Raw genomic sequence first — 24,305 nt, forward strand, 5'->3', positions numbered from 1 at the left:
TTCTGTGGGCTCCGCCAGGGCGCGGCGCTGCGGCTACTCAGCGCTTGGCACAGGACAAGCGCCTGGTGGGGGCTTCCCTTCCTTCGCCTGGACTCGAGAAAGGAGCAGGCGGTAAAGGAGTGAGCAGTGCTGAGAGAGCAACAGCTCTCTGAGGAGCTGTACCTTGAGGTCAAAAGGCCATACTGAATCAGACCAAAAATCCATCTAGCCCAGCGCCCTGTCTTTGGACAGTGGCCAGTGCCAGGTGCCCCAGAGGGAATGAACAGAACAGGGAATCATCAAGTGATCCCTCTCCTGTCATCCATTTCCAGCCTCTCACAAAGCTAGGGATACCATTCCCACCCATCCTGGCTAATAAGTGTTGATGGACCTATCTTCCCTGGATTTATCTAGGTTTTTTTAATCCTGTTAAAAGCCTGGTCTTCTCTCCATTCTCTGGCAAGGAGGTCCACAAGTTGACTGTGTGCTGTGAGGAGCTACTTCCATTTGGTTGGTTGGTTGGTTGGTTTTGTTTTAAACCTGCTACCTATTAATTTCATTTGGTGACCCCTAGTTCTTATGTTATGGGAACAAGTAAATGACTTTTCCTTATTCGCTTTCTCCACACCTGTCATGATTTTATAGATCTCTATCCTTGGGCATCTTCATAATGATGAGGCAACTGAGGCAGGCAGAAGTGAATGATAATACTATTTTGCATGTCTACTATGCTTTCCATCTGAGTATTTCACTATGTGTAGCAAACATTAATTTATTAAAGGCTGGCAACATGCCTTTGAGGTAAGTATGACATCAGACACAGAGACAAAAAGAGATTAGTTGACTTCTTGCTGATAGCACATCAAGGGCTCGTCTACATTGGCCCCTTTTCCGGAAGGGGCATGTTAATTTCAGAGATCGCAATAGGGAAATCCGCGGGGGATTTAAATATCCCCCGCGGCATTTAAATAAAAATGTCCGCCGCTTTTTTCCGGCTTTTAGAAAAGCCGGAAAAGAGCATCTACACTGGCCCCGATCCTCCGGAAAAAGCACCCTTTTCCGGAGGATCTTATTCAAAGTAGGAATAAGATCCTCCGGAAAAGGGCGCTTTTTCTGGAGGATCGGGGCCAGTGTAGACGCTCTTTTCCGGCTTTTCTAAAAGCCGGAAAAAAGCGGCGGACATTTTTATTTAAATGCCGCGGGGGATATTTAAATCCCCCGCGGATTTCCCTATTGCGATCTCTGAAATTAACATGCCCCTTCCGGAAAAGGGGCCAGTGTAGACGTAGCCCAAGTGTATGAATCCATCTCTCTCAATTTGCAGCGCTCTGCTTTACTTGATTCTACTCCTTTCTACCAGAACTCATCCATTAGACTTTGGGGTGACCTCTCCTTATTTCCTTTCACCTGGTAATTCTTACTGCTACTGAAATGTTTGCATTCCTCACAGTAATAATTTAAAATTTATCAGTTACAATCCAAAGTAAGGGCTATGTTTGCACATGTACATAATAGTTCTGCTGCTCAGTACATACATCTTCTAGATATCTAATACATAGTCCAAATTTTATGTTGGGCAGATGTGTCCTCTACTTCTCTTGTGCTTTGTATAATCCCAACCACCAGGGGCAAAAGTAACATATATTTCCTACAGGTACTGTCCTACCGTTACCGTACCCTTGCAGCAGGCACTACCTGTAAGACATTTAGGTGTGGGATGGAGTGGGGAGGCTCAGGGAAAGAAGTTAAGGGAAGGGGTGAACTTGAGGCAGGGAGTGGAGTTGAGTGGGTACAGGAGTCAGGGCAGGAGGTTGGGGGTGTAGGCAGCTCAGGGTGGGGCGTGGACTCAGGGCAGGAGTGTGGCGGATGCAGGAATCAGTAGCAGGAGGTTGGAGTGGGGGTGCTGAAGGCAGAGGATTAGGGTGGGTGGGAGCTCAGAGCAGGAGGTGGGGAATCTGGGGATCTGCTTGACCGCCAGATCCTGGGCGCTGGCTGGGGCGGCAGGAACTGCACTGCTTGGCCACCAGAGCTCTGGGGCTGAAGCCTGGAGGTGCTGTGGCTGTCCCACTCAGGAACTGTGGGTGCTGACTCAGGTCCACCAGCGCTGGGGCTTTGCTCCTCTGCCCCCAACTGTCTGACACTGGAGCCAGGAACCACAGGGGGGTGGTCCTGTAGAGGAGCGTTGCCAGCAGGGGAGGAGTAGGTCACCCATGCTCTGCACCAGCATGGGAACCTTACCCATATATAGTGACCAGCATCATCTACAGACCTGCCCACTCCAGCTGGCTACTCTCTAACCAGTGTGCTGCAATCAGGTCCATCAGCTTACTTTCATGTTTGCCATTTCATTGATTGTGCAGCTCAGCGTAACATAAATGAAACTATGAAAAATGTTTCAGTTCTTCATTCACCTAAGTCAGGACTACTCAACATGCAGCCCGTGGCCCATGTGTGGGATCCTTTGAACATGGCCTCCATCGGAACACACTCCACAACGGCGAGGCATCTCCTAGGTGGGGTGAGCACTGAAAGACACAAGCGGACAGGCTGGCTGAAACAGATGGGTACCGGGTGTTGGCATTTCTAGCCCACAGGGAGGAGGTGCCAGGAGTGCCAGGGCATTGTGGGAAGTGCTGGCTGCTTAGGCTTGTGGGCAGAGACCTGAGAGGTGCTGATTGGCTCACACTGGCCACATTTGGGTCCAGCACCGCAGCTTAAGGCTTAATCTTTGTATTCATGCCCATCAGGGTGAAATAAGCTATTTGCATGTATTTGCATGTATATATATTTGCATGTATATGTGTAGGATGAAAATTTCTGAGGCAGTTTATGATATTCTGTTAAGAATCCCTATTGTAAATTTGGAGTCTGGGACTGGCACACAAACACAGTGCATGATGGTTACCCGCCCCCCTCCCACACACACACCTAGCCCAGGATGGGAGACAGGAGAAGCCACATTCAATGATGCTAGGAACAAATGTGCCATTGTCAAGTACTCATAATGTCTCTGCTTTAATCCCCAGGTGGACCTCATCCGTGCAGACACACCTCTTGAAGCTGACAGACATATCACCACTTAACACATAGTTGATAATTGATGTCTGCTTTGTTTAAATATTTGTTTTACTGGAAACACAATGGCTGCATCTAGACTGGCATGATTTTGCGCAAATACTTTTAACGGAAACGTTTTTTCATGCCAGTCTAGAAGCAGCCTATGTAACTTTATATTATTACTCTTATTTTGCTTCACAATTAGCACCTATCCAGGGGTCCAGGATCTTCTGCCCCTTTCTTCCCCCCTCCTCCCCCGCCCCATCACTTTGATCTGCCCACTGAGCATCCTATATAATTATTTATAATCTATTGTTTGGCAGTGTTCACTGAGTTCTCACAAGCGATGTGACACTCTGACAGTGCTGTGTGTGTAACAAACTCCCTTGCTTGCTTCACATACAGTGTCCAGATTCTGTTCCTTCAATATGCAACCACACTTAAATTGTGGCCCTTGGCATGTGCTGTGAGTATCACTGTGGCTCCTGGGGCTTCCAAAATTGAGTAGCCCTGACCTAAGTGCTTAAATTCCATTCCTGCTAGGTAAGTAAACAGTGCCAGAACAAAGCTTTTGAGTGCTCTGCAGTACTTAAAAAGAAATATGTATGCACGTGCGCTCGCCCACACATGCAAAACCACACACGAACACACACACTAGGGCAGGGAGCTGGGAATGAGATGGAGGGAAGAATCATGGTTGGGGGGGTGAGGAGGGGCAAAGGGCAGAGGGGCAAAGGGTGCAGAAGCAAGGGCAGGAGGTGGGGGGCAGCTGGTGGCTGTTTCCCTGGTGGTCAGAGGGGGTTGGGGAAGAGAAAAGGCCCCTGGTGGGTGGAAGGGTGCTGGGCGCGGGGGAAGGCTCATGCCAGATGGGCCCCCATGCCCTGAACCCCTCCTCATTCCAACCCTCACTCTCACACTGCCCCTGCCCTGGCCTCCTACCCACCACCTACCCACCCATCCCCAAAGTGCTGCCCTGAGTCCCACACACCACCAGTCCCATGCCATGAAGGACCTGGAGAATGTCAGGTAAGTCTGTATGGGTATGTCTACACTTGCTCCCTATCTCGAGATAGAGATGCAAATGTAGTGTACTGAAATTGCTGATGAAGCACAGTATTTAAATATCCCGTGCTTAATTAGCATAATTGCGTCCATTTTGAAATCGCATTATTGCAAAATGAAACGCCCCGTGTAGTAACGATTTCAAAATGGCAGCTGGACGCAATTATGTTAATTAAGCACAGGATATTTAAATCAATATCAGTACACTACATTTGCATCCCTATCTCGAGATAGGGAGCAAGTGTAGATGTACCCTATGAGAGACAGAGAGAGTGTATGTATCTCTCTCTCTCGTTCCTATCACAATTCCATCACTTTCCATTCCAAGTAGAGAGCATACTTATCACAAATAAAAGCACTTAAAATGACCCCCTACCTCCCACCACAGTTTTCCTGGCAGAGAATTAGCAAAGCTACCACAAGTGCTAGGGGCTGCAAGAATGTGCCAGCCACCTCTGGGAGCAGCATGGTGCCAAGGCAAGCAGGGAGCCTGCCTTAGCCCCACTGCACTGCCAGTTTTTTAGCAGTTTAAAATCTCCTCTCTGATTCTGGGAAACTTATGGCAAAACTGTATTTTTTAAAAAATACTATCTATTGATTACTTCAGTATAATGAGTACTTTCTGTTCTCCCAGTAATGTGTGTGTTCTGGACTAAAACATCTTAAAATATTGAGATCTATTTCAATCCGGAAGTAGGTATTAAAGTGAAAACAGGAAGCACCCGTAACGTATCTAGTACAGGCAGTCCCTGGGTTACGTACAAGATAGGGACTGTAGGTTTGTTCTTAAGTTGAATTTGTATGTAAGTTGGAACTGGTACATATTGTAGGGGAAACTCTAGCCAAACGTTTCTCCAGAGCTCAGTTTTATTCTCCCACACCTCACTTCCCTCAGTCCTTTATTCTCAAGCTGAGGTGTCTGCTGAGAAAAAGCTGCTCCACGTCTCCCTGGTCTGCTGGGAGGGGGGGGGGGGGGGGGACACTAGCTTCGCGTCTCCCTGGTCTGCTGGCGGGAAGCAGTTAGTGAGGGGTTGCCTCACCCTGTTTGTAAGTAGGGATCCGATGTAAGTCGGATCCATGTAACCCGGAGACTGCCTGTACTGAAAAATGGAAACATAAGAACCATTAAATAATTTAGCCACAAAAAGTAAAGTAACATACTGTTTTTTTAAGTTGTGGTTAAAATTTTTGAACCCAGAACAGTCTCAGTTTTGCTGGGCAAAGAAGAAAATTCTTTTGGTGTGGAATGTTTCCAGGCACACAAGATGAAATGTACTTTCTTTTAAGGCCTTCTCACATTCCTACCTATGTACTAACAAAGATATTTTCAGACACATAGAAAGTTGCATTGAGCATTTAATTGGTTTACAAAAAATTACGATAGCAAGTCCAACAGAGCTAAATGTTTGAATGAACATCTGTTTCAAATCTCTGATCCACTTAAGAGTTCATCCATCTCTATAGGGTTTTACTGATCACCCAGCTTTACACTGTCACTCCCAGTTCTGAAAATTAAGTAACATTTCTGTCAAGAGCAAGTTCATCAAAAGTCAGTGATAGTGCTATTGCAATGCTGGTAGACCAGGTGCCAGCTCATAGATGGTGAATGAATGGCAGCCCTACCCCTTCTGGCCAAGGCTTTACCCTTTCTGTGCCCACTGAGCCCAATCCAGCCCCCATTGTAACTCTTGGCCCCTGTTCCCCAACCACATAGCTGTTCAGCTTTAGGGCCCCCCACAGCAACTACCTCAACTGTCCTATGTACAGGCTTTGCACAGGATGGCAACAGGAATTCCCCCTCCCCGCACTCACCAGGATGGCAGGAGCCAGAACAACCCAACAACTTGCTCTGCGCCACTGCCCTCTCCCAGCCTGCTGTGCTCAGCTTCACCATGGCAGCAGGAAGCAGAGTGCCCAGGTCCCAGGATGCTCCACTTCCCACTGCCACAGAGAAGTGAGGTGCAGCGGGCTGGAAGAGCAGCATGGAGGAGTAGAGCAGAGCAGGCTGGCTGCTCCAGCTCCCACCACGGTGGTGAGAGTTGGGGGGGAGAGAGAGAGCAACCCCTGATCCGAGTCCCCAGTAATCTCCTGGCTCAGCAGGGAGCAGAGTAGCAGTGGGAAGAACCACAGCATGGGCAGTGAAGGGGTGGGATCTGCAGAAGGGTTGAGCTGGGCACCATGCCTAGGGCACTGGGAGGAGGGGTTGCTCCAGGCCCCATGTTCCTCTTGGGATGGCCCTGCGCAGCTCCCACCCACCATTGTGTCTGCTGGCTGGTTCCTTCCTGGCTCCTGCCCAAGTCTAGCATGTTCCACATCCCAGAGTGGCAGGTTGCCAGGCAGAGCAGTCTCTACCCCCCTCCCGAGTTGGGTGATTCCATAGCCCCAGCTTTCCTGGTCTTGGAGCACCGGGTGGCCACCAGCCTCAGTGCTGGGCCTAGAGCAGCCTGCTGTACACAGGAAGAAGCCTGACATAAGGCAGAGTGTAGGCAAGGCCACCATGTCTGTTTGGGTAGGCAATGCCTTCCTTTGCCTTCGTTCTCTGACACTCATATCCCAGCTCTCATGAAGGTCCCCATGTCTCCACTGAATGATTTATACATAGCTGGAATGAGTTTGACTCAGCTGTGTGTTAGTATTAGTAAAACAGGAATTAGAATTCTAAGAATGTGTTTTGACTTTATGTGATGCTTGTAAGTTGCTGCACTATAAGGTATAAAGTAATATTCACTATAAGGTATAAAGTAATATTTCAGCATTTGTTTGGTAACCCCTTAGATCACCAGCCAGAAAAGTGACATTAACTAGTATGAAGTGCTGATATCCCACAGAAGATGTTATATTCTGGCCAACAAGAAAGGCCCATCAACAACAGATGGAATAGCGTGGAACATTAAAGAGGACAAAAAACTATGTTTACTCTTTCCTGTCCCAAAATATGAAGGGGCAAATGGGGGGTTAGGGTTAGGGTTAGGCCTCACATCCTCCAAGGTACAGCCCTGATCTCTACATAGCATATAATAGGACTGGATGTAAGCATTTTGGTATGAGAACTAAAGTACATCTGCCAGTGGATAAGTGATTGATCCTTTGGGCTGTGGAGAAACCTAAATATTACCCCAGGGGGTAGCTGAGTTTGTTGGTTTTTTTAAGTTTTTCCAGTTACAGATTAATAGTATTGCAGCACCTTAGATACTACTAAAACAGGTAGATGGTAACATGAGCTTTTGATAGCACAACCCACTTCTTCAGATGAATGGCTAAATATTGCTGTGATCTTTGGTAAGGGACCATCTATCACTAAGGCATGCTTATTTGGGTGGCAAGACTAATCTGAGTACACCACAGACTGACTGCATGTTAGGACTATTATAGTGCCTGAGGAATTTACACTTGATAAGTGGTGAAACAAAATCTAAGTATCAGCATTCCAAATTAAAGTGGAGGTTGGACCCTTTTCCTAACAGTCTGCCCCAGAGAGAGCACTAATACTCTTGAGACAGGGCAGCCTTGAAAGCTATATGTTAGATCTGATTTTTCCTCATTACTATATCTGGCTCATTAATGAGCACTAGTCAATAAAGCTGGCCTAATAACAATGTGATGAATGTTTACAAAAGCAAAATGACTGTACAGATTTCTTGAGATAGGCAACATTCCTAGAAGAGACAGGGAGTGGACTGGTACAATGTAAACACAGGGGCATAGAAAGGCTATTAAGATACTGAAACAAAAAACAGGACTATGTAGCACTTTAAAGACTAACAAGATGGTTATTAAGTGATGAGCTTTCCTGGGCCAGACCCACTCCCACAAAAGCTCATCGCCTACTAAACCATCTTGTTAGTCTTTAAAGTGCTACATAGTCCTGTATTTTGTTTCAGCTACACCAGACTAACAGGGCTACATTTCTATCACTATTAAAATACTGGTATAAGAAAGCAAATAACATTGGGGTCAGAACAGAAGCAAACCAAAGTGCTTGCTAAACACACTCCTGAGCTGCCATGCGGAGGAGGAGGCGTTTCTAGAACCAATGACATAAACAAGCCCCCTCCCCCACGTGCAAACACACACAAAGTGTGAGGGAGAAAAATTCCGCACGAGAGTTGAAAATTGCCCCCAAACCTAGTGCTCCCCCCCCTCCACCCGCCGCGCTACAGAACCGGGACAGCGGCCTCGACCAAGGCACTTGTTCAACCAGGGCCACGCGCAGGGAAGCCCCCGCCCGACTCGTGGGCGCTGGCGCAGCAGCTGAGCGAGCCGGACGCTGCTCCTGTCCCGGGCCCCTTTCAAGTGGCCGGGCGTGTCGCGCTCCAGGCAGCGCTAGGCCTGACTGTCTCCGCCCCGCCCCTTCCGTCCGAGGCCCCGCCCCTTCCGGGACGCAGAGCCACGCCCCCACACCTCAGCTGTGGACCTTGCTGCCTGGGATGCATTTTGTGGGGGGAGGGGCCAAGGAGAGGCCTGGAACAGGCTCAGGGCAGGTCTATTTGGAAACCATGGGAGAGGAGGCTCTTACAGGACTCCCCTCCTGGGTGAGCTCCAAGCCCCGCCCACTTGACCACCGACGCATTGCCGGGGGCGGTGCAGCGAGAGGCAGAGGCCGATGGGGGCAGGAGTCACGGAGGAGGCGGGGCACATGGAAGGAGCGTTTCATGCTGGTCACCTGACACACTCCCGCCCCCACCCCCACCTGTCCCTTCATTTTCGTTACACGTGGAATGTCCAGGAGCCTTGACGTTCTCCCAGCTCTGGCTGGCGAAAGCCAATGAGCGGGAGGGGGCGTGGCAGGACGCGAGCGTGCGTCGGGTCAAAGATGCGCCTGGGGACGGTGGCCGGCTGGGTCTACTCCCTTGCGCACCTGCCTGTGCCCCGGTGCTGTGCCCCGGGACGTTGTCGGCTACGCAGCCGGTGAGTTCGGGCCGCGCCTCACATTGCGGAGCGTCGCGGGCGGGGCGAGTCGGCACCTCCCCCGCGCTCGGAGACGCGCCCCGGCCGCGCTGAGCTCGGCTGCGATGGGTTTGCGGCCGGCGGCGGGGGCTACGGTCCCGCGCGCCCCGCCACACCGGGCGCTGTCACGCAGAGCCAGTCCGGCTCCTTGGCAGAGCCGGCGTAATCGCGGGGAGACCCGGTCGCGTGAGGCGCGCGGCAGCGGGGCCGGTAGGTGGGGGCTCAGGGCCCTGGCGTGGGGGCTGTTTGAGGGGTGTCCGGTAGCCGAGCAGGGCTGCAGTAACACGTAGATGGAAACGGGCAGCGGGCGCAGGCAATTAACTGAACCTAATGACCCTGCAGTCACCGCTCTCCTGCCTTCCAGTCTCTTTCCCTGCTAATCGCTCGTCAGTTGCACAGCGGCTGGGTGGGGAGGCTGTGGTGCTTGTTATTGTTTTACAAACCTTCAGCTCATCCCAGTGAAGGGCTGGATGTCAAGTACGTTTTAAACTAAACTGTTGTAACTGGGCATCTACCTTGCAGATTATCAGGAGCTGATGTTCAGGACTCTTCTTAAAATTCTCTGCTGGTGGAAGTGAATTTCAAATCAGGGGAGTTATGTCTGCAGAAAACGTGGCCTTCTCTTATCCCTAATTGACAACAGGGGAAATTATTGCAGAGAGGGTTTGAAAATTGCTCCTAGCATGTAGTGAATTAGTGTCAGAGAACAGTAGAATTCAGGAATTCCTGGATCTTACATCTTGTCTAAGGTGGGTTTTTTTTAAAGCCTATATAGTTAGACCATTCTGAAAGGCTTTATGGGCACTCTTATTTCAGTATAAAATGATTTATTTCGGTTAAGCTGTTCCTGAGTGACAGAAATCAGTCACTCATATCCTAAGTAATAATTTGCATCACTATAAATTGCACCAGTATACAAGAGAAGGTGTGAATTTAAGTTGTTACACCTTACACTGGTGCAAATCCATATTGGGTATATGAGTATATAGCTACCACTGCTCATGGGGAAAGGGGGGGGCGAGCATCTCCTGCTGACAGCTGTCTGCACTATCAATTCTGTTGGTATAACTTATGTCAGGGCAGGGAGAGGGAGCAGTTGGTGGTTTTTTTTCCCCCACTCCTGAGTGACATGTGTTATGGGCAAAGTGCTGGGGTAGTTATAGCCTTAATTTCTTAGGCTATGTCTACACTGGCATGATCTTGCACAAGAACTCTTTTGCAGAAGGGTTCTTGTGCAAAAACTCTTCCAGAAGAGAGCATCTACACTGGTATGTGCGTTTGCGCAAGAGCATCCATGCCAGTGTAGATGCTCTCTTGTGCAAGAAAGCTCTGATGGCCATTTTAACCATAGGGCTTTCTTGTGCAAGAAATTTGTTGCCTGTCTACACTGGCCTCTTGCGCAAGAACAGTTGCGCAAGAGGGCTTATCCCCGAGCAGGAGCATCAGAGTTCTTGCACAAGAAGCACTGATTTAATACATTAGAATGTCAGTGTACTTGCGCAAGAACTCGCGACCAGTGTAGACAGGCAGCAAGTTTTTGCGCAAGAGCAGCCGCTTTTGCGTGAGATCGCGCCAATATAGACACAGCCTTAGTTAAAAACAGCTTTAAAATAAACCAGTGCAACTCTCTTATATAGACAAAGTACTGACCATGTTGCCTTTCCAATCTGTAACTTTTTCAGTCCAAACAAAATTCACTAACTGATTTGCTGCTGTGCTATATCATGTATTAATATTCTTTCAGAATACTGTTGTACCTGTGGCACTACTGGAGTGGTGTCTTGCTTTGTAAATGAGTACCATGCCATTTAAGGAATTGCACCAAAGTAGTTAGTAAATTGCAGTCTTCAGGCTTGTGGGATTTGTTCTAAAATAAATGGGTTCAGTTCAACTTTCACTGAGCAAGTACAGTGACTATTTTAGTGTCCTGGTAGGAAAAGTTTCTTTTTCCCCTGCTTTCTTTTTTTTCCTGTTATCAAAGACAAAGAAGGTAGTTCGGAAGGTAGTTGTGGAAAATATTTGATCCATTTAAAATGCGTAGCTAATAAACCTAATATTTTCATAAGTTATGCAAACTCTGTATAGCCTCCTGGCAATAGTCCATAGAGTTGTGAAAGCTGACACTAGTATTTGTATTTCTGGATTTACAGGGTGACCTGCTACTATCACATTTCAAGTGGTGTTAAATCTTCTGACAAACAAGTGGAATAGCAAACATTTCTGTTTTAGACCTGATTTGTTATTAGGCATTAACTCTTCAGGGAAACTTCTGCAAAAGGAGATCAGTATTGTTTCATGGTAGTGTTCATTTTTATAACTTGACTTAACACTATTCTGTGTTAATTAGGATTATGTGATAGAATGCATTTGTGCTCTATTTTCACCTATGTTAACTTCCATTAGTTATGACTTTAGTGATTTATACCCTTTTCATGAGAGAGGAACATTGAATGCCAAGAGTCTAAATAGTGTACCATTTTTATACACTGATTACTTATGTTTTGTCGCAAAATATCAGAAACATAAGCCTTGTTTGGGTAGTGGCACTACACGTTCAAAATAGCCACTTTGTCATTGGACAGAGCCACAAAATAATTGAAACAAAGACTGCAATAATATATAAACTCTGAACAATTTTATAATGCACTGTTGATTAAGAAGATTCATCAACGTAGCTTAATGAAACTTAGCTTCGACTATCACAATTCTATCATTAAAACTAGGACTTCTATAAAGAAAGAATGTTCTGCATTAAACTGGTATCTGAGCATTTCCACTGCTGTTTTGTTTTTTAAATATTTCCAGTAGTGCTTATGATGTCATGCCCCACTTTCATTTACATCTAAGGGAGGCTACCTAGTTGGACTAGGAAGGTCTGTAAGTTTAATTATTATTATTTTTTTTTTTTTTTAAGGAAAATACTGTAAAATGCATCTAAGTGAAGTTGCTATGACTATTTGACTAAAACAGGGCTACTCAACTTTGGAAGCTCTGGGAGGCCACAATGATACTCTCAGCACATTCTAAGGGCCACAACTTAAGTATGGTTGCATATACATGCAAATAGCTTCTTTCACATTGATGGGCATGAATACAAAGTGCTATCCCAGCACTCCTGGCAGCTTCTCCCAGGGGGCTAGAAGCACCAATACCCTCTATGCCTCTGTTCCAGCCAGCCATCTGCTTGCGCCTTTAAGTGCTCACCCCATCTGGGAGACACCTCACTGTTGTGGAGCATGTTCCCTGTGGAGGCCATGTTCAAAGAATCCTGCCCATGGGCTGCGTGTTCAGCCCTGCGTAAACCCAAACCGCACCACGGGCCTCATGCGGCCCGTTGGCCATGTGTTGAGTAGCCCTGGACTAGACAATATTTACAGAGTCAAGTAATTTATTGTGGATTTGTTCTCCAGAAAGATTAGCAGCTGCACAGCACATACTACATTTTCAAGTTGGGAATCTGAAAATTTTTGCATCCTACAATTTAATGGAGACTTCATATTTCCACTGTGCTTATTACATTGAAAACATTGCATTTCATTGAATGTATTTATCATATGTATTAATATATGTATTTTTCACTTGCTAGGAGATCATGATGGCCACAAGGATGTTGAGCACATATTTGCTATTCTGCCTAGTGTCTGCATTCTTAATTTCCTCTGTAGCTGAGGGTCACACAGAGGAGACTCATCAAGCAAATATTCGTCTTGATAAGAGCCTAGTACAAGACAAAGAGTATGTTCTTTGTATTCTGTAAAACTTGTATTGCTCAGTGATTCATTTTGAAGTTGGACTTCAATATATCAGGGTTGCCCTCCCTACATGGCATAGAAAAACTCAGTCAAAATTATCTTTATACACTGTTTTTCCTTGTGTATATTGGCCACAAAAACATTGGGGGGGGGGGGGGGGGAATATGCATCATGAACACTTACACTGTAAGATTCTTGTCTTCTCTCTACAGTGGTTAGAAGAGCCACATCATATAAATAGGCCCTAAAGCTGCTGGTGGGGAAGGCTTCATCCAGCATTGATTCTGTGGAAGACTCTCATAAGGAGATACAATTGCCTCCCAAGGCTAATTTAGACAGGCCCCCAACACTGTCTAAATTATGGCAGATCTCTTTAGATCCTAGCATACCATGATCAGGACACAATGGTGGCTTAAAAACACCATATATATGTAGATTGGGAAGAGGGGGAGAGGAAAAGTTTTTGATGCCAGTTTTTGATGCCACTTCTCTAACAGACTCAACATAGAATCTCATCCAAACTGTTGTAGATTAGTTCCTTGAGCAAAGAACTGTTAAATATATAAATAGGCTTTTATATGTTAACTGCTGACTTTATTTTGTATTTTCAGCCACATCATGGAACACTTAGAAGGTGTAATTGACAAACCAGAATCTGAGATGTCCCCACAGGAGTTACAGCTCCATTACTTCAAAATGCACGATTATGATGGCAATAATTTGCTTGATGGGTTAGAACTTGCCACTGCTATATCACATGTACATAAAGAGGTGAGCAGTATTTATAATTGCCCCAGTGGCTCTTCAAAACAATACGTTCTCATAAGTAATTCCAATTAGAATATGCATTTTCTGTACAGTCAAATTAATTTTTAATGTGAGTTTTTGTTTTTATAAAAATATAAATTTAACCAGGGTAGATTTTTTTTTTTTAATCTCCAAAAATATTGATTTAAATCAAATTTCCCTCTAATAGTACTTACATTTCTTAAACAGTGGTGCAGATCTGATCACTGCTGGACACTATAGCATTTTACAACAGCTAAGAGGGTGTACTTATATTTTGATTTGACTTTTTTATTAATTTAAGAAATAGTTCACCATGCTGTATCTGCTACAGATGCAGTAGCAGTACATTAGGAATGGCAATAATTAAATCATGCACACACACACTGATATACAATTTAAGATTTAGTTTAATAAAATGTTTCACATTTGCAGTTGCAGCAGTCTCCTGAGTTGCCAGCTGATGGCTGTCCTTAAACTTTTTCAAATTTTATTAACTCTAACAGACCCAGTCCTCAGAACACTAAGTGTACAGTGCCCTTAAAACTTGAATAGCAAACTCTCAAAATGACAGTGGGAGTGGGGAAGATGATTCATAGACTGAAGCAGAAATATGAGTTCCTGCTTTAACTCCCAGTCTATTTCTTAGATTTGTGTGACTAATACCAAATGATGACAGTATACCCTCTCTGACTGCAGAGGAAGCTACTACTGTGAAAAGTTAGCTTAGCAACTGAAGGAACTCTGTTTCAAGGTGCCTGGCTAATGATTCGTGCCAACTCAGGGGAGAGATTTTGTTCAAAACATCAGTAAACATGTACTGATATGTGGTTTTGCTCCTGTCTTGAAACTTATTATGACTGGCATAACTGAGGGGTGGGTGGGTGTGGTTTGTTTTTTTTGTTTTGTTTATACACCCATGCCAAGGCAGTATTAGCATCTTCAGAAGTTAGGCATCTACCTTTTCTATCTGGGATTAAGAGTTAACAAGAGAATAAATTTTACTGCCTGTAGTTTAATTTTTCGATGAGGTATTTCATCATTGTCTCTTGAAGTGCCTTCCAAACTTTGACAGCATCAACAATGCAGCTGCAGCTTCCCTGGAGTTTAAGGCTGTGGATAAGAGATTTCAGTATACTGCGCATATCCACTACATTCCTTTTTAATCCAAAGGTAGATACTTTGAATGAGATACTTGTATCTAATCCTGGTTTTCCTTCACAATTTTGTGTGACCAGGCCAATTCTTAATAAATTATTGAAAGCAATCACCCACAGGCTTCCATCAAACATTTTGAGGGAGAACTAGTTCGGATCTGCCTGCTCATTATAGTAAAACTGCAGTAAAATGGTTGTTTCAGAAGTATTTTGTGACTTCATCAACATTTTCTTTTCTGCCTGAAGAAGACATACATAAGTCTTTGGCTAAAAGATGCACTAAATGAGCACTGCAGCCATATGTTGTTAAGGAGCATCCTTCCCTTTCTTCTAAGTATCTTTTCATCATTGCCATGGTTTCTCCCCCCCCCCCCCCCCCCCCACAGGTAATTACACACACAGGTAATGCTGCAAACTGCACATGTGACAGCAGAATTTTTGTTCAGTTTTACAGATTTCACTGCCATTTTTTAAATATTCAGTTGTAGGGGCATTTCTCAGTGTATCTAGTGTTTCTTAAAGATATGTAACACCATCTTCTTGTCACAGACACGTATTGCTAGATCATTGCATACATTGCTCCACCCATTAAAGCTTAAACAGGCAAATTTCCCCTCTGTATTTCTTGCACATTGTTCAAATTCCTTCTCATACACTGTATCTGGCAACCTTACACCATGTCTGTTCTTCCAGCTGGCGTGTAGCCTGGTCATAAGGACTCACACTTTTACTGACATTGTATGGTGTTAACCATGCACAAAGGAGAATTTGTGGCATAAATGAACCTAGCAGTCTTTTAATCTAATGATGTCTTATTGGTATTTGCTGATCCTTACCACAAACCGATCCATGGTGGTGGTTTTTCTGGATCATTACAATCTTTTTGCTTGCTGCTTGTGATAGGTTAGATCACATAAGGCCCCAGCATGCTGGTCATGCCACTGACTCCATCACCGTGTCCTGCTGAGCCAGATTCTCTGGTCTCCCACCAGCCAAGGTACAGAGTTGGGATTACTACCTCCCTGCAGAGCACCAGATATTGAACCAATTCAGCTCCAGGAGGGCTCCGCTAAAAGGGCTCAGCACCCAGGAAACCAACCCTCAAAAGTAGGGGTGGGGAACCTTTTTTTGGGTCAGTCACCAACCCACAGAAAAAAATCAGTCAGGGACCACACAAGTGAGAAGGGCAAAAACAAAAAAAAGCCCCCCAAATTCTCAGTGGTGTGGTTGCCAACTGAGGAGACACACTCCACACCAGTGTTTTTTCAACTTTAAGATAGAGGAACACAAGGATTTTTTTCTAGAAATAAGGTGGCCTGCCCCTTTAAGGGTGGTCATTTTGAACTCTGATCTAGGTGGCACACTGGTGTACCACAGAACACAGTTTAAGAAACACTGCTCTACATGTTCCCCTCATACACAAGAGCCCAGGGAGGCCTGGGCTAGTAAATTTTGTGTGCTCCAGTCCCACGGGGGGACAGCCAAGAGGAGGTCTCGTGAGCCTCGGGGGGGTTTCGATTAAAGCAAGCTGGGGGACCATATCTGGTCCTCGGGCCTTAGGTTCCCCACCCTCCTCAAAAGGGACCAAAACCCCAAATAAATTTTACTCTTGTGTAAATGTTCATAGGCTGGATAAAAATCAATCGGTAACTTTGCATTCAGTGCTCCTGAGAGGCCCTATTCCATCTTAGACACTGTGGCTTGGAAAAGCATGATGTAGTCATAGTTGCAGAGGAGAGAACAGCCTGGTGGATGGGAATAGAAAGGGGAGTTAGCAGCTATATGATCAATGTGCTGCTGTAAACATGTTCCTTTACTGGAAGTCTTTCTTCCTCAGCCCTTTCGGCAGGGCTGTCCCAAAGTGGGTGCAGGGCCTGGGGCAACACGGTGCAGCTTCCACTCCATTGCCCCCTCCTGAGCAGGGTAGTCCAGGGGATTACAGGGAGCCTGGTGATGTGGCAGGAGTTCTAGCCCCCTCTCCCCCCCCCCCCCCCCCACACACACACACACACACAGCGCATGTGGACGGCAGGAGCTGGAGCAGCCTGCTGTCTCTTCCTCCTGGGCCACCATGTCCTGCTTCTCCATGGTGACAAACTGGAGAGAACCCTGGGCTGGGGCACTCTGCTTCCTACAGCCATGAAGAAGCGGGGCACAGCGGGCCATGAGGGCAACAGGGCAGAGCGAAGTAGACTGTCACGTCATTCCTTTTCCTGCCACCTCTAGTGAGTGAGTGGAGGGGGAGAAGCCCTTCATCAGGCTCCTGTCATCCCCTGGGTCTGTCCTATCCGTAGATGGTTGTGGTAGTTACCAGAGTCCTCGAAAGCACAGTGCCTAGGATGGCTGCCCCAGCCATTCTATGGCTGGGGACAGCCCTGCTCTTCAGGTTAGCAGTAAGGATATTAAGTATCAACTAATCGATATTTTGCATCGACTATTCGATTAGTCAGTAGGGTGCCTCTGTCTTTGAAGTGCAGTGTGGAGCCTGGGGTCAGCTGGGGTCTGACCCCGGGCTCTAAGCAGCGCTGCCACTTTGAAACACTGTGGGGAGCCTGGGGACAACGCAGCTGGCCCTGGGCTGCATGTGGTGTTTCAGAGCTGCAGCACGGCTTGGAACCTGGGGTCTGGACCCAGGCTTCAAGCAGCATGGCCACTTTGAAGTACCTCCCCACCCCTTGCTACCTCTCTGTAATAGAGGCAGCAAGGGAGGGGAGGAGGAGAGACTAGTTGACTATCCGATAAGCATTTGCTTATCAGATAGTTGACTAGTCCTTCACATCCCTAGTTGACAGCCCTTATTTGAAGTCAAATATTTTCAGAACCCTCTTCCACTTCCTATAAATGTGGTATCAAACCTGCGTGTGTACTTGTTTTAAGGGACTGATAGAGACTATTTGACTGACTGATTCAGTGTCTGTGAAAGGAAGCAGCCAGATATCCTTTGCTCTAAATTGTAGCATGACTTTCAATGATTCGGGGCACTACCACTCACTGAGAGAAACTGCTGTAACTAATTTCTTTCTTGCAGGAAGGTGGTGAACATTCCCAGGCAATGAAAGAAGAAGAGCTAATTAGTCTAATTGATGATGTCTTACGAGATGATGACAAAAATAACGATGGATACATTGATTATGCTGAATTTGCAAAATCACTGGAATAAGTTTTTTTTAAATTTCTTCTAGTTGTATGCAAATGTGACCCACTATAATGTGATTTTACTGTTTATTATAAACTAATTGTACAAACCACTGTGCTACAATATTCATGGTAGGAAAATGTTCTGATTCCACTCTAATTCCGTAGGTTGAAATGAGTGTTAGGGAGGAACACTACATAAATCAGTGTTGGAGTCGCACTTGACTAAAAGTAACATGCTATCTCAATCTTGAAAGTGCCAATATGAAAAACTGCTTATAATATATGCTTCAGCCTCAGTTGGTAAACTATTTTACTTTCCTAGTATAAGGATAGAGAGGAAAGTAAACTGTATTTTCCTGTCATTTTAAAAATCATAATTATAAAATTCCAGGAAAGCAAAAAAAGTGAACATGTGACTGTAGTACTCCTTTACAAGAAAAAAATCTTCCTAATTCCACATCAAACATGCAAGTTATATTTTAGGAAAATTCTATATAAATACAAAAATTCAAGACATAAAAATTGTCAGATAAAACAAGATTGTTGAATATGGTTTATGCTTGAACTTTCAATGATACTCTATGGAGTTCAATTCTTTGCAAAACCAAATACATCATTTACTGGCATAGCCATTTATATTTTTTTCAGTTTCCTTCTATAGGTAATACTTTACTGGACTCTTCTCTACTGTAAGTGGTTTCTAATTTAAAAAAGACCCTTATTTTCTTAATGCTGCATAGTATTTAATAGAACACTTTCTGAAAACTCAATTTGAAGTTCATGTTCTCAAACTTGTTTAATGTAATCTGTTTAGTCTTTTTCTAAAGACTGCTCTTATGTTATAGTATTATTTAGCACAACAGTATAATCTAAGGTAATACTGCCTTGTTAAGTTTTATATTGATTTATCTTGACACTTAAATTATGGTGTTATTTTTAGACAAATACAAAGTATTTCATTACTAATACTTTAAAGAGTTTAAAGATACTTGAATTATCTGCTTATGAAAGTGGCCAGAGTATTTTCAATGTTTTGGTTCAACAAGACTCAAGCAGACTTAAGTATAGAAATGATGTGCTGCTGCTTTTTATGACACAATCTTAAGTGTAGCTTAAAAAACTTAGTGCATCAAGCCATCAGATTCATGATACAGAATCTAAATTGAGCTTTTCTGTAAAGATATTTTCTGTATAAAACTATTCTTATGAGGAAAAATGTATTTGTAAAGTTTCCTGTTTAAACATTTGTGCAATGAAAACTGAGTGTCAGTATTGTAATATCCATATTTTGACAGATTTGTATAATGGCTTATGCAGGATCTAACAAGCAATAAAATTTTGAAGCTGATGCAATTTGAAGTTGAAAGAATAATACCAGAACACTTTTCCATTTAAACTTCTTCAGGGGTAAAAATCTACCCAATTCTATCTGCTGAACTTCCTTGCTGCAAATACAAGTATTTGTACTACTGTGGAGTTTAGATCCCTAATCATGAAGTAGGATTATATTATACTAGGTGTTACACAACATCGGGCAAAGACCATCCCTTTGTTTTAAGGAGCTTAAATAAGACGAGCCTAACAACTGGAGAAGTACAAGGAAACAGTGAAATAGTATTGGGCAGTATAGTAGGTAATGGTGCTAGCACATCATAGGAAACAAGGCTAGCCCACTGTACCTAAACAAAATTGGAATAAAAAGCGGTCTAGGGCTTTGACTATGTTGGCAGATGTAAGGCACTGACAGTTCACTGCTCACAGAATGAAACTACTGCTGTGTGTCTGTACTGTTAGTTGCCAGCACAGTAGCACTTGCAGCTGTACTCAAATGGGTGCGCTCTGCAGCTGTGTCTCAGAGCACCACTGTTGCTGCTTCTGAGGCTTGTGGGAAGAAAGAGGTAGGGAATCCTGGGTTCTGTCCCAATGCCCTGTGATGCATCACTTTGCATCCAAGCAACCCCAGTGCTTCCATCTGCATTTGGTGCCATCTTTCTAGAGCTTTAGTGCTGTGTACTCTGCCCGGGCAGATTGCCCGAACCCAGCTCTTCCAGGTTGTAATCTACTCACAACAGAAAAACTTTTCCGTTAAAAGCATTTGCGGAAAATCATGCCAGTCTAGACATAGCCCAAGAAAAGGGTGACAGCTTCACTCAGGGCTGAGGCTTGGTGCCTGGAGGTTGAGTTTGAACAGCATGAGCTCAGGGCTATTAGAGGAGCGCAGTGCAGGACTGTAAGGATCAGGGGTGTCTTGAGGCATCACTTTGATGCTGAAAGCCAGTAATATTTGTTGTGGTGCCCAAGACTGCAGTAAGTGACTGTTATTGGTCCATACAATGTACTTAGTAGAAAAGTGGCTGTTGCTTTGCTGGGCTCTGCTCGCTTATTTTCATGTAATAGAACTAAGATAGCAAACACGGACATTACCCCGTCCCCCCAATACAGCATGACACATCTGCACTTTGAGTGGGAAGAGAGGCGGGGAGGCCCAGCATGTTTGCAGATTTGTGTATATCTATATATTGTATGTAGCCCGACTATCTGATGTGCTGTGCAGTGGGAGCAGGGATTGAGAGCCCTGGGTGCTTGTGGTAAGCTGTAGGGCTGGATGGCCAAAGGGCAGGTGTGGAATGCAGCAAGTGCCAACTGGGGACAGAATGGGGATCAAAATGTGGTGGTGGTGAGAGGGGATACTGGCGGAGGGTGGTGCAGGGGAAGGTCTCACAGTTGCCCTGCAAGCAGTACAAGTAGCACCTGGAGCACAGTAGTCTGGTGCTCTAACATTTAAGAGCTACTCTATGGTGTCATTCTGGCTGTTCCCTCATTGAAGAAGCAGAGGAGCAGTTCTTTTTCAGCAGCAGCCTGCAGCCTAACATCACACAAAAAGTCTTAGCTTTTCTGAGGCTGTTTTCTTGCCCTGTGCAGCCAGTGACCTGACGCTAGCAATGACGGTTGAGATCTTAAGATTAAATCTGAAGCAAAAATGGACTTGAGGCCAATTATTATGAAGTGAGAATTCAACAGCCAGTTCTGTAGCTGGCTAGCCCTCTGTTGATATTACTGCTGCACAGACCCAAACCTTCTGTCAGCAACCCTCCCACCCCCAATTCACTGCAGAGCATCCAAAAAATCAATGCCCCTTGCCAAGGCGGTCTTGACTGTTTGTAGCAAAATGCAGGACAATATAGCACTTTAAAGACTAACAAGATGGTTTATTAGATGATGAGCTTTCGTGGGCCAGACCCACTTCCTCAGATCAAAGTATTTGATCTGAGGAAGTGGGTCTGGCCCACGAAAGCTCATCATCTAATAAACCATCTTGTTAGTCTTTAAAGTGCTATATTGTCCTGCATTTTGCTTCAACTACCCCAGACTAACACGGCTACATTTCTATCACTTGACTGTTTGTGTTTTCCTAACCACGATTGCTGTGACTGCTTAGCCTGGAAGACAGAAAATAGCACCTGATTGGATTCCAAGTCCTCCTCTGGCCCTGGGTCTCCTTCCCCCCTCGGCACCCTCTTCCATCATTTCCTCCTCCTGGGTTGGTCCACTCAAGGATGGCACCCAAGGCCCTTAAGAACCACAGTGGCCTTTGGAATAGAGGTCATCCAGCTTTTTTTTTTTTTTTTTTTTTTTTAACAACTCTGTTTATTTGGGGGAGATAAACAGGGGAGGGACCTAGAATGGGGGAAGAGGGCTCAGGAACATGGCTAGAGCCCCAAGGAGCTGTTCCAGCTGGTGGCAAGCACTTGGAAACACTAGGAAGTTGCCAGCATCAAGGCAAGGGGGCTGTTTCTCCCCCCCCCCCCCCCCCCCCCCCCGTCCCCTAGCAAGATGCTAAACAGAGGGTGGAGGTCTATTGGGGGTGGGGGCTGCCCACCTGGCCTTTTAGCTCTGGGGTCAGGCCCTGCTAACAGCCTGCTGGTGGGGGAATCCGAGACCTCCACAATCCACAGCTGGCCTTGTGTGGGATCTCATCCTATCAGACCAGTTTGGTGCACCCCTACCATGCAGCTCCTCCAGTTCTAGCCCCAGCCAGCTGGAACAGGTGCTGCTGCCTCCTGTCACATGGCTCCTCTGGCTCTGGTCCCAGCCAACCAGAGCAGCTGCTGCTACCACCACCTCCTGTTACACAGCTCCTCCAACCCCAGCAGCCACAGGAGTCACTGCTGCCACCATGTGGTCCTGGCCCCAACCCCAGAGCAACTGGGCAGTTATTGCATGGCACTGGCCACAGCCCTGAGGAGTTGGGACAGCAAAGAGCTGCCCAGCTGAGCCCCCACTCATTCACCATCAGCAGCAGCAGCTCAGCTGCTTCCACCAGCACACTGTGTGGCTCTGTGAAGGTGGTGGGTGGGCAGAGAACTTTTTGTGCACGGCCGCACAGGCATGAACCTTAGCGGAAACAATGATTCCTGTGTAAAAGCATCATGGGACCGAGTGCTCCAAACTCATGCTCCATGTGCACCCACATGCACAGGCTGTGTGACTGCCAGGCCAAGTGAGGAGCACGCAGCCCCTCCCAGCCTGCTTCCTCCCCCTTGTGCGTATAAGGAAAATTACAGAACTCAATTAAAGTACCTATCCTGGGTTTGTCCAATGCCTGAGAAACATCCTGCGTGGTGGGGAGACAGGGAAGGAACTGGCTCCATGCTGAGGAGCAACTCCTGGCTTGCAGGACTGGTCGACTGGCTGACCTGCTCCTCCTCCTCCACCCTGTCCCCGTGGAGGCTGACCCCAGACGTATCCTGGCCAAATTGAGAACAACAGGTGGAGGGAGGTGACTGGCCCCCCTCCCAGGATGGCATTGAGCTGTTCATAGTAGCAGCACTGCCCCAGAGTGTCCTTGCTGCTCCCTGGCCTTACTGTAGACTTGCCTGAGCTCCCTTATCTTCATGCGGACGTGGTTGAGGGTCCATGTGTGTCCCTTCTCAGTCAGGCTGGCAGCCATCTGTCTGTAGACCTCAGCATTGTGCCTTCTGGTGCATAGATTTTGGAGGTTGGTCTCCTCGTCCCAGACCTTGAGGATATCCAGGATCTCTGCACCAGTCCAGGCCTGTGTTTGAAGGTGATCTGTAAAATTTGAAACTTCAAATTAAACAAGTTTGTCTTCTGTCAAACTGCAAGATAGTATGTAGCACAAAAGTCATAACAGTGTAAGATGAATGAAGATATTATGGACAGTAGCTTTACAAATATTTCTATCATTGAGATTAACTTGATAAAGTAAACAAGTCTAGACTTATGTAAACCCTTTAAAACTAACATCAAATGGAAAATAAAATTAAGTTCATGACATCTTTTGCTTTATGATATACAAAGGAGGCAAAGAGGATATTTTTTCCTGTTTTTATGCTTGTTTCTTATATTAGGAATTGAGATCTTCTGTACCCTGCTTTTCCTGAAAAAAAAGATAGGCATATGATAGCAAATGTCATGTAAGTGAAATATAATTAATAAGTAAAGCAAGAGTGTTGTTTATTCAGCCTGCTTTAACACATATTTAATTCAATTGCTTTAAAAGACAGCTAGTAGAAAAGCTGTCTTTTGCTAAATATTCAGCTTCCCAGTAGGGCTGTCAATGGCAGCTAATTCAGTGATTAACTCAAACAAAACAAACTATTCACAGTTTTGATCACACTGTTAATACTAATTGTTACTAATTGTTGTTACCTTGTCTTGGAGATTCCATTCTCTTGCACTACCCAAGAAACACTTTTCACATGTTTCAACATAATGTCTCTTTTGCATGCTTGTTACTGTTAAAGCACATGACTGCTTTTTCCATGCCTCATCAGTCAGGTTGCCCTAGGACAGAGGTCTGCAACTTTTTCAAACCAAAGAGCCAAACTACATCAAAATTCAGAACACGTGGTCAACAAAGAGCCTTATAAGAGTATCCATTTGCATGACTGAAAATATTCAACTTAATATTATTGATAATTGACAATGATTAATAGCATAAATGAAACCTTGTACTCACAGACTTTAATTAATGGGATTTCTGCTGCTGTATCTTTTTGCACATTTCTTTGACATTTATATTGTAACTGGTCAAATCCAGCTTCAAGCACGCATTCAGGCTGTCTTCTGTCAATCTTGTGGCAGGAGTCTGGGGATGTGGGAGTGCAGGAGTCTGGGGGCATGAGGGGCTTAGGGCAGGGGGTTCAGATGTATAAGGGGCTCAGGGTTGGGGTGTGGAGGGTGCAGCAGTGTTATAGCAGGAGACTAGGGATGTGGGATTATGAGGGGTCAGGGCAGGGGATTCAGGTATATGATGGGCTCAGGGCTGGGGTGGAGAGGGTACAAGAGTGTTACAATGCTGCGGCCAGATGGAGACGGGGCCCCAATTGAGCACTTGCTGGACAGGCTTCATTTTTAAAGTAAAACATTATGTCCAACACAAAAATATTTCAACATTCTATTT

At 45.5% G+C, this 24,305-nt stretch overlaps 1 protein-coding gene across 5 annotated transcripts; it reads left to right on the forward strand.

The window, feature by feature from the left end:
* The first annotated feature begins 8,799 nt into the window (after positions 1 to 8,799).
* Positions 8,800 to 19,226, forward strand: MCFD2 (multiple coagulation factor deficiency 2, ER cargo receptor complex subunit). 5 transcript variants are annotated; one of them, XM_075925407.1, is made up of 5 exons: positions 8,800 to 9,006; positions 11,851 to 11,918; positions 12,632 to 12,780; positions 13,409 to 13,568; positions 17,769 to 19,226. In XM_075925407.1, the coding sequence occupies exons 3-5, from the start codon at positions 12,638 to 12,640 to the stop codon at positions 17,898 to 17,900; spliced, it is 435 nt and encodes a 144-aa protein (XP_075781522.1). In that variant the 5' UTR covers positions 8,800 to 9,006; positions 11,851 to 11,918; positions 12,632 to 12,637; the 3' UTR covers positions 17,901 to 19,226. The 5 variants fall into 5 exon arrangements, with proteins under 5 accessions (XP_075781522.1, XP_075781521.1, XP_075781523.1 ...); XM_075925408.1 differs by lacking the exons at positions 8,800 to 9,006; positions 11,851 to 11,918; positions 17,769 to 19,226 and adding exons at positions 9,622 to 9,794; positions 11,196 to 11,343; positions 14,639 to 17,756; XM_006125488.4 differs by lacking the exon at positions 8,800 to 9,006 and adding an exon at positions 9,626 to 9,794.
* Positions 19,227 to 24,305: the final 5,079 nt, after the last annotated feature.

This window comes from Pelodiscus sinensis, chromosome 3, assembly GCF_049634645.1.
Source record: "Pelodiscus sinensis isolate JC-2024 chromosome 3, ASM4963464v1, whole genome shotgun sequence".
Classification (NCBI taxonomy): Eukaryota; Metazoa; Chordata; order Testudines; family Trionychidae; genus Pelodiscus; species Pelodiscus sinensis.

Excerpts from the sequence above, each read along its gene's own strand:
- MCFD2 (XM_075925407.1), top strand. The coding sequence starts at position 12,638 with ATGATGGCCACAAGGATGTTGAGCACATATTTGCTATTCTGCCTAGTG. Across the intron at positions 12,781-13,408 it reads AGCCTAGTACAAGACAAAGA|CCACATCATGGAACACTTAG; the intron begins GTATGTTCTTTG and ends TTGTATTTTCAG. Across the intron at positions 13,569-17,768 it reads TATCACATGTACATAAAGAG|GAAGGTGGTGAACATTCCCA; the intron begins GTGAGCAGTATT and ends TCTTTCTTGCAG.